At 36.0% G+C, this 9,720-nt stretch overlaps 1 protein-coding gene across 1 annotated transcript; it reads left to right on the top strand.

The window, feature by feature from the left end:
- The first annotated feature begins 2,809 nt into the window (after nt 1-2,809).
- tbx5b (T-box transcription factor 5b) lies at nt 2,810-9,426 on the top strand. The gene is made up of 8 exons (XM_039658494.2): nt 2,810-3,044; nt 3,601-3,695; nt 4,284-4,403; nt 4,825-4,972; nt 5,075-5,227; nt 5,316-5,407; nt 7,161-7,285; nt 8,783-9,426. Exons 1-8 carry the CDS (start codon nt 2,901-2,903, stop codon nt 9,151-9,153), a joined length of 1,248 nt encoding a protein of 415 aa, XP_039514428.2. The 5' UTR covers nt 2,810-2,900; the 3' UTR covers nt 9,154-9,426.
- Nucleotides 9,427-9,720: the final 294 nt, after the last annotated feature.

The raw sequence follows: 9,720 nt of genomic DNA, 5'->3' as shown, positions 1-9,720 counted from the left end.
AACTAACCCTTTAAGCGAGATCAGAGATAATACATAAGCTTACACTGGACAAGTATGTGAGATGGCAGAGTTTGAATTGATAGGTGTATGCCGTTTGCCTTAATGAAGGAAAATAATACTGACGACTGTATCTTGTCTGAATACAGAACAAGTAAAGCATTACATGTATAAACTGCACACCGGCTTGTTTTTTTCCAATTAGGGTTGGGAGGCTTTTAAACAGCTTTTAAAATGCTGTTGCAGTTACAAATTACTTCATAAAGTATTCAGGAACGTAATCCAAACACCACATTATAAAAGTAATGTAATATAATCACTTTTTGGATTCCCTTTAAGGTCACATATATAAATAAAGTCAAGTAAAAAGCAAAGTAATTTTATTTAATCGTGTCTTGACATGATCACCAAATAGATTACATGGCCCCGTATATAGGCTATATATATATATATATACACACACACACAACACACATATAACATACTTCTGTATAGCCTTCTATATAAGGCTATACAGACATCTTTTATTTTTATTTCTTGAACATGTACAAGGGAAAAATACTTAGTTTATACACAAAATATAAAGGCTGTTATCTTTCTTAATCTTTCTTAATTTCACTGACTGCGCGTTAGTGGTGGGAGTTTTGGCTCATTTTCCTCCAGAAACTTACAAGTTACTGCTATCAGAAATAAAATATGGAATTTGAAATCACTAACAAACACTAAATTTTAGCCGAAACACTATGTCCGTGCTAGTCGTAGCTACCTTTGAATGTTTAAGTTGGATGCTGAGTCCTTTGATAAAGAAAGCCTTTTTTTATAGCTGGAAGGCATATTTGCGCTGCTACACACATATGTTTAATTTTTCCTCTATAGTGAAATGTCTAGACATGAATTGGGTTTCCCCCGCGGGAAGCATTGTAATTGTCTGAACGTCTCAACCTGTGTCTTGGAGAATGGTTGTAGACAGTCAGGTGTTATTTGAACATAAATATTTCATTGGGTATTTAAGCGTCATTTCCGTTGGCTACACGGAGCTCAAAGCAGTGCACACTAGGCTAATATACGTTTATAAAAAAAACGAAGACGACTTAACGTTATAGCCTAAGCGGAGGTGCCGCAATAAGTCTACACGACATTACAATTTCAGTAGCATGTTTATACGTCTACTGATATGTTTGGAAATATTAATCATGACCTATATGAATTTATTATGAATAAAATATGAGAAGTGGTCGAGGTCTGGTTTACAGATGTCAGGTCGATTCTGGCTGACAGCCCGCAGCAACCATGAGATATATAAATGCACCTATCCCGTCACTCTCAGCAGAAAAAAACAATGAAAATAATAGCCATCAGTGTTGAAGTAATTGTAAGGAAAACCGATTTGCCAAATTAACTTGTTTGTCATTCAACGTCACATTAAACAGAGCCTAATCCAAATACCGACGAGTCATGAGCTCGGCGTCAAACTCTCCGTGGTGTGTCCTCCTTATCTCGCCGCACGATTGCGGGATAGTGTCTTATCTTAAAGAGCAATGTTCCCACGGCTCGGGCTCAGTAGTGCAAGCTGCCCTAGCTGTTATCATCCACTTGTCTTATTTATGGAAGCCTGTTTAAAAATGTGCACGAGTGACAGAGAACGCGCGTGCATGGACACACTCACCAGATAATATCTCCAAAGTTTATAGAGGGAGATTTTATTTTCTATCATCAATAAACAAAAACAAACGGATTCGCAGAGAGAGAGAGAGAGAGAGAAGAGAGAGAGAGAGAGAGAGAGAGAGAGAGAGAGAGGACAGAGCGCTCCTTTCGACCTCCTAAACTTTTAACCCCGCCGCACGCGCAACCGTCGCGCGCAGTGATGTTGACTGAAAAGCGCCGATTTTTTTACAGCACAATTTGCAACCTGAGCATAAATTCTGCACCATACATGTAAGTATAGTGAATTTCTCTTCTTATGCTTTTTATGCTTGTTCCTCAATTTTTTGTTGTTGTTGTATTTGGGAAGCATAGGAACAAGTAGGCTATATATACCACGGAGAAAAATAGGAGTTCGCGAAATGTGGTGTTTATTTTGTCGCCGTGTCTTGTGAGTTTGGACATGGCGTGTCATGAGTGTGTGAATGAAAAAGGTGTGACGACATAGAAGGCATCCCGCTAATGGGAGACAGAGAAATCAGATGGAGGGAGAAAAGAGAGACACGACAGGAGAAGGGACAGAGCTTGGTAGAGGTGTCCGAGAAGAGAAACTCAAAAATGAAAACGTTCTAAACGCTTTTGCCAATATTCTCATTTGTTGTCAAGGAGATAAAAATGCCTTTTGGAGAAACTGCTTAACAAATGATTACGGACGAATTTTAAATCTGTTTTGGAATAATTAATTCACCAACGAAAAGCTCCTTATAACGATGAGGTAAGAGACGTAAAAAATAGGCCTATGCGCGAGGCAAAATAAATGTAACAAAATAAATTTTGGATAGGAATAAATGAAGATTTTTCTTTCTATAAAGCAGCCTGAGATTTTCCAAAAGTCTGCAGGCTATGAGCTATTATTTATAGCTAACGTTAAACGTTTGACAATTTCAGCCAAAAAACGTCGCTCGATCTGTCCTAAAATTCTAACCTACAGATTTATCATCGAACGCAAAATGAAAACTCGAAACTTTTTTTTTAATCAAGGCTAAATCATTTAGTATTTAGCCTACTTCATCACATTTCACAAGAATTTAAATAGCCTAAATCAGCTGTTTGAACGCATTTTTAAAGAACAATGTGAGTTTGTGTGGATTATTTATTTGTTTGTTTATTTGTAATTATCTGGAGATCACCTGCTGATTTTTTTTTTTACGATTTTACATTGCGCATCTTTTAGTTCATCGTAGTTAACCTCAAACGGGGATATGGCGGATTTAGAGCTCGGATCTCTACAATCGTGTTCCGGCGGCGATTCCCCAGCGATGGAATTCGAGAACGAAAAAGATTCCGGACATCACGGTCGGAGCAAAACCGGGTCGCCGCCACTGCAAACTCAGCCTTCCCAACAGGTCAGCCATGACTGCAAGTGCAGCCTCCCCGAGTATACAAGGCAATAATTCTGCTGTCACATTTTTTTTGTTTGTGTATTTTGTGGTTATTATTATTTTTGGTGGTATTGTTGTTTATTTTTAAGTGGAAATTGTTTATTGCACGTATGATATTCACTTCCCGGATAAAGCTAAAAGGGAATAGCCTACATCATGTTTACAAAACAAATAGACATTTATATAGCGTCACATTCAGAGTGTATTAGGCCTATTTATATTGCGTGTATTTAGTAGGCTACACAGTGAATTTAGATCGTTTGTGGGTGTCTTCAAATTCTTTTTATTTTGCTTTCAAATTCGATATTATTAATTGCCGTTCTTGACTATTTTCACATTTATGGACTAATAAAAAAACCGTGGTTATAAAAAACAAAACAAAAAAAACCGTACAAAATAATTACCAGACAGATATAATATATTATTATTATGTTTGTTATATTCGTCAACATATTCAGACAGAATAAAAAAAATCAGCAGTAATTTCCATTTCCTCCCCCTTTTTTCTTGAACGATGCAGGGTATGGAGGGAATCAAAGTTTATTTGCACGAGAGAGATCTGTGGGCGAAATTTCATGATGTCTCTACAGAGATGATCATTACCAAAGCTGGTCGGTGAGTGACTCTTTCTTTCTTTCTTTCTTTCTTTCTTTCTTTCTTTCTTTCTTTCTTTCTTTCTTTCTTTCTTTCTTTCTTTCTTTCTTTCTTTCTTTCTTTCTTTCTTTCTTTCTTTCTTTCTTTCACAGATCAGAAATATGTAATTCTCTTTATTGTATATTCATTTTTCAACATAATTCTCAGGCAGGAGCAAAGGGCCCTTGGAGGACAGCAGAGTAGACAGAAATAGGGCAAACTTTGTCATCATTTTCATGGATACCAGAAAATATTTGGTTTGATTTATTTCCAAATAAATCCATTCCCTTTTTAATTTGGCCCACATTGAATAAAATTAAAATTGATAAACAAATAATGTCTTTAAATATATGTTATAGTTTCAGGGACTCTCATTATAAATGATTGCATAATTGCAAAAAAGAAAAAGCTCTTTCTTTACATAAGGAAAATGTTCCAGTGCTCAGAGATAATCAAGAAAATGCTCCATTGCAATATTATTGTTGCATGTATGTATCTATGCATGCATGCATTTATGGATTATTATTATTTGTTGTTAGCTCTCTATAATGCATCTTTAATCTTTTACAGACGGATGTTTCCCAGCTACAAAGTGAAGGTAACAGGCCTAAATCCCAAAGCAAAATATATCTTACTGATGGACATTATTTCAGCCGACGAGCATCGGTATAAATTTGCAGATAACAAATGGTAAGAACTACAGTGAATTTATTTAATTTATGTAAATTGTAATATTTATATTCATAAATTAATAGAGGGGTCAACATTTTCATTCTTTTACAAAAATATTAAATGGGCATTTATTAAAATTGTTCAGAGTGGTCAAGTGTAATAATTATTGTAGGGTATTGGGCTGTGAGGGGGGAATGCAAAGAGAAAGGAATGCATAGTGTAAATATGAATGAATAGAAAATGAACTGTGTTGTTGTTGTGAAATGATGCATGACTCATATGATTATGAGCTTTGGTGAGGTTGTATTGTTCAGTGAGTGGAGGATCCACGCAGAGAAACTCATTTTGCTCCCTTAACTTTTATCTTAGAGTTGTGGAGCAGACAGAAAGTCCTTGTCTTCTTTAACGTTGACTATCCCGTTCCCTATCTCCTCTGCAGGTCCATCAGTGGTAAAGCTGAGCCGGCGATTCCAGGCCGACTGTATGTGCACCCAGACTCACCGGCTTCAGGAGCTCACTGGATGAGACAGCTCGTCTCTTTCCAGAAACTCAAACTCACCAACAACCACCTGGACCCTTTCGGACATGTGAGCAATGATGTCAATCAGGTTGAAGAGCTTATTTAATGAATGTGATTCAACTCCCCACCGTGGGTTAACCAGAAAATCTCTTCCTGTTATTTGCCGCAGATCATTTTAAATTCCATGCATAAATACCAACCTCGCCTGCACATCGTGAAGGCAGACGAGAGGAACAGCTTTGGCTCCAGCAACACGAGTTTCTGCACACACTCCTTTCCCGAGACGACGTTCATCGCTGTAACTTCCTACCAGAACCACACAGTAAGCAGCAGCAGTCCTATGATCGTAAATAAATGGATAGATTTGCAGAAAGCAGCAGTGTTCATCTTTAATCCTCTTTTGTTTTCAGATCACTCAGCTGAAGATTGAGAATAATCCATTTGCTAAAGGTTTCCGTGGAAATGACGATGTCGAATTACATCGCATGTCCCGTACACCAAGGTGGAGCGCACATATTTTAAACATATCAATACGTCTGCATGTCCACACGCAAACATATTTTACTTTAGTAGATCATGTCAGCACCATAACAGTTTGTGATGTGAGTAATGATGAATCACTAATGTTCTGTATTTTTTCATGTATGTATGTGCCTGCATGTTGCATCCCGTGGCCACTAATGTTGTTGTTTTAGATACACAGAGAATATGTTGCACTTTAACTAGTAGGGTTTGGGAACAAAATTCAAAGCTTTCTGTTGAATGTTGACAGTATTGAATGTGACACACAAGAGAGGGATATTTATAGTGTAACAATATTAAGAGCAGAGCGGCACAACACTGTCACACAGAAAGGTCACTGAAGGGCTAATGTGTGTGTGTCTGAATAAATGCGTTTTTGAGAGAGAGAGAGAAAGAAAACAGAGAGAAAGAGGAATGAGTCAGATTGGAAAGGGGGATAGAGAAGATTTTTAGCTACTGTAATTGTCTCTTAGCTTAGAAATGTAATTAGAAACGATCAGTATTGTGCAAATGATATCCCTTACCCTCGCCGCCCCACCATGCCAGTGCAAATCATGAGACTGCTCTCTCTCTTTTAACACCCTGATCTATCAACCCTAGTGCCAGTGTTTCGAGACTCCTCCCCTAAAAGGACCATAATTCACTTGGATATATCCTGGAAATATGCTGAATATAGCTTTGGAGTTTTTCCTTTAATCATCATTTTCTCAATTATTGTCTTCACTGTAAAAAAAAATGATTGTGATTTTAATGTGATTTCTCAGCCCGATCTCATGAAAGTTCGTATCTATGGCACGAATGTCATTTCTCGTGGCATTTATACGCCAAAAACAGTTTTTGCGTGTATATGGCACGCGATTTTTGCGTACATATGATACGCACTTTTTTGCGTATAATATGCACAAACTCCCCACCCCCCTCCCCCCTAAACCTAACCCAGGGTTTTTTAGTGCGTACCATATACACGGAAAAAAAACATTTTTGGCGTATAAATGCCACGAGAAATGACACTCGTGGTATAGATACGCATCTTCATGAGACTGTGTTGTATTTCTACAGAGCAAAACTGTTAATTGGTTAACAGAAAGTTTCCTTACTATATACAGTAAATAACCGTTATAGATAACGGTACATGTGAAATACCGTAGAATTTTATAGAATACCGTAGAAATTTACAGTTTTTGAAAGTGAAAAAGAACAACTCATCGTCAAACGTAAATTCCCACAATTTCCTGTGTGACACTTCACATTTGATATTTTTGTTGAAATAACTGTTTCTTCTTAGATTTCTTAGATCTTTTCTTATCAGTTATGCACATTAGGGTTTTATGTTACATTTAATGTTGTTAAATGAAATGTTTATTGCATTTTTAAAATTCCATGTGTACCATGATGGCGTTTAATGTTTGTGCGAATAAGACTGTGCAGCTTCTTTGAGTATTAACTTTCTTGTGGAAGACTGCTTGCTATGAACTTTGATTGATCATGTGACTCTCATCTCTGCTGTGATGATTGTTGGTTGTCAGTGTATTACAATGGAACAAAACAGATATTAATACTTCAATAGGTTGGTAAATTAACCTTATATCAGATAATTAAATAAGGTTTGAAAACCACAGCTGCCAGTTTTTTTTTCCGTAAAAAAAAAAAAAACAGGATTTTTTTTAAAGTGTTGGTCTCTGCTGTAGGAATGTGCAGTGTGTCTGATTCCTTTTTTTGCCATTTTTCCACAGTAAGGAGTATCCACTTGTGCCACGTAGTACTGCAAGGCAGCATGTACCTTCTCCTGACTGTCTCTCTCGGTCAGAATATGTGACACAAAAACCCAGTCCAGGCTACACCTGCTCCGACACTTCAGGTAAATATTTCAAAACAAAGAGTTTGAATTTTTGTGTTATAATATTTTGATTAAAGGTAAGTTTTATTTACTCAAATAAAACAAGTTACTCAAGTTTTGTTACAGTGGCTCCAAGGTATGTGGCATTCAAAAATAAATAAATAATTTTAGCAGCTTAAATTAGTGCCTAATTTAAGTGACTTTAAATGTACTAATTTAATTAAGTCATAATTTGATTTTGTACATTTTATATTTATTATTTGTATTTGCTATTTGTATTTGTACTTATTCTGTTATTTTGTACGTCCCTGCGTTACTTCGGAATTATTGTGTTTTTTTTTTTTAACAATGTTCAGGTACATAATTTTCTCTTTTCAGAAAAGTCAAGTCTCCTTTATTTAGCGCTTTATACAATACAGATTGTTTCAAAGCTGCTTTACACTGGTTATCAGGAAAAAGATTCAGTAACGCAAACAGAATAAAATTCTGCTATAAAGCTGCTTTAAAATGACAATAGCAAACAGTCACCATTCAGGTCAAATAACTTCAGTGTTGATTCAGTTCGGTTCAATAACTAAAGTTCATCAATAATGGAATGAATTCAATTCATCTATAAAGCAGCTCTGGAGAAAATCCAGCTCAGTTCAGTTCTCAGTACAGTCAAGTCAATAATATTGCAGAATTTTAAGGGGCTAAAAGAAACCATTATAAAATGTTACGACTGTTATGATTTGTGAGGTTTAAATGACTGTAATTTCCTTGATATTTTGTAATTTGATGTATGTGACCTAGCGAGGGCTTAGCCTTCGAAATGAGAAAGCAATTATTTTAAATTAAAAAAAAAAATAAAGCAATAAAAAACAGCCTTTGTTGTGATGTCTGATTCAAACAGGTCATTTTTAATGAGCCAGTCAAAAATGTTCACAAAGCAGCCTAGATCTTACTTGTGCTAATTTCTGCACTAAATTGATCTAATTTTGACCCATATTAAATTATAATGGGGATCTCCTTCAAAGCTTTTAGAATCTTTGCTTTTTTATTTCTGTATTTATCAAATGAACATTTTTTAATGACTGTATATTTTAAAACAACTAAACAGAATATAGTAAAGATGTTGTTACAGTGATTGGTTTGAACAATGTAAAACATATTACTTTAGATAAAAGTATTTTAGATAAAAAATAAAAATTTTAAATAAAACCACTTTTATTATTAATTTTACTTACGGTGTTATTGAGCTCCTAAATATTTTATTTTAGGAGCCAACGTCGTCCTTGTCATTTTTGCTGTTCAGACTCTATTCTGTATGCAGCAGAGAGCTCTCTGTAAACTTTTTTTTGCCATCCTGGATACATGTTATTATTAATTCAAAAGGTCAGTGGCCATCTTCTAAGCAAGCAGCAACCAGCTATATAAACCCAAAACAATGAGCTACTCTTTTAAAGCAGAAATCCACATTCATGTTTGCCATGTCTTTACTGGAATGATTGAATCATGTTTTGTTTTTGTTTTCTGCAGGTGATCACACCCTCACTGAAGCCCCACACGCTCATGACCCCACTTACCAGCTCTTCACCTACCAGCTCTCCCCCTGCAGTGTGGACACCCCACAGCACCAGCCTTGCATGTACGGAAGCTCTCAGGTGGGCATGGAGGACCTCAGGTGGGCGTCTTATACAGACAGTACAACTTACCAAAGCTTTTCTTCTGCTAAAGAAATGAGTGGGACTTTTGATCCCACCACTGACCTCTCTCAGGAACTGTATCCACAATACACCTGTGAGGTGGGTGTCCAGTCACACTGCATGATGACTGATTTATCGCTTTATGCTTGCAGTCGATCATTCAGCCAAAACCAGCAACCAAACAGCTGGTGTGGGGGCAGTTGAGCAAGTGTGTGTTTGTGTGTGTGTATGTAAGAGGGTAAGAGGGGAAAAAAGTCTGTGAATAATCGCGATAACTTGCTCATAACTTCATCCTGAAATCACAAATTTGCATCTGTTTTGCTCCACAGATTCTATGTTGTTGTGAATCAGGTCTGGCAGATTAAAATCGGTACATATTTCAGTTCTGTTTTATCATCAAAATAAATATTAACATCACAGTTAATATTATCGCCAGTGTTTAGCAAGCAATTATTTAATTTATTGTTATAAATATTTGTATATACTGTTTTATAATATAGATACTGTTTTATAATATATATACTTTTAGTATATATATATATATATATATATATATATATATACTAAAAGTTTTTCATGTTCACATTCACTGTGGAGCAAGTGGAATCTAATGGGATTTCAGGATAAAAATGAGAAATTTTTATTTAATACTGACAAAAAAAAACCCTTTTCATTTCCTCATATCCCAAAAACAGTGATGGATGTTTGCATGTTCCTTGCAACTTCAGTGATGTGTGTGAGATTTTGTGTACCTTTGTATCTCATCAAATA

This window comes from Pimephales promelas, chromosome 4 (assembly GCF_988280905.1).
Source record: "Pimephales promelas chromosome 4, fPimPro1.hap1.1, whole genome shotgun sequence".
Classification (NCBI taxonomy): Eukaryota; Metazoa; Chordata; class Actinopteri; order Cypriniformes; family Leuciscidae; genus Pimephales; species Pimephales promelas.
Note: the sequence above shows the minus strand (reverse complement) of the source record. Positions and strands in the feature narration are given on the sequence as shown.

Coding starts and splice junctions, on each gene's coding strand:
- tbx5b (XM_039658494.2), top strand. CDS start 2,901: ATGGCGGATTTAGAGCTCGGATCTCTACAATCGTGTTCCGGCGGCGAT. Junction 3,045..3,600: donor AAACTCAGCCTTCCCAACAG/GTCAGCCATGAC, acceptor TGAACGATGCAG/GGTATGGAGGGAATCAAAGT. Junction 4,973..5,074: donor ACCTGGACCCTTTCGGACAT/GTGAGCAATGAT, acceptor TATTTGCCGCAG/ATCATTTTAAATTCCATGCA.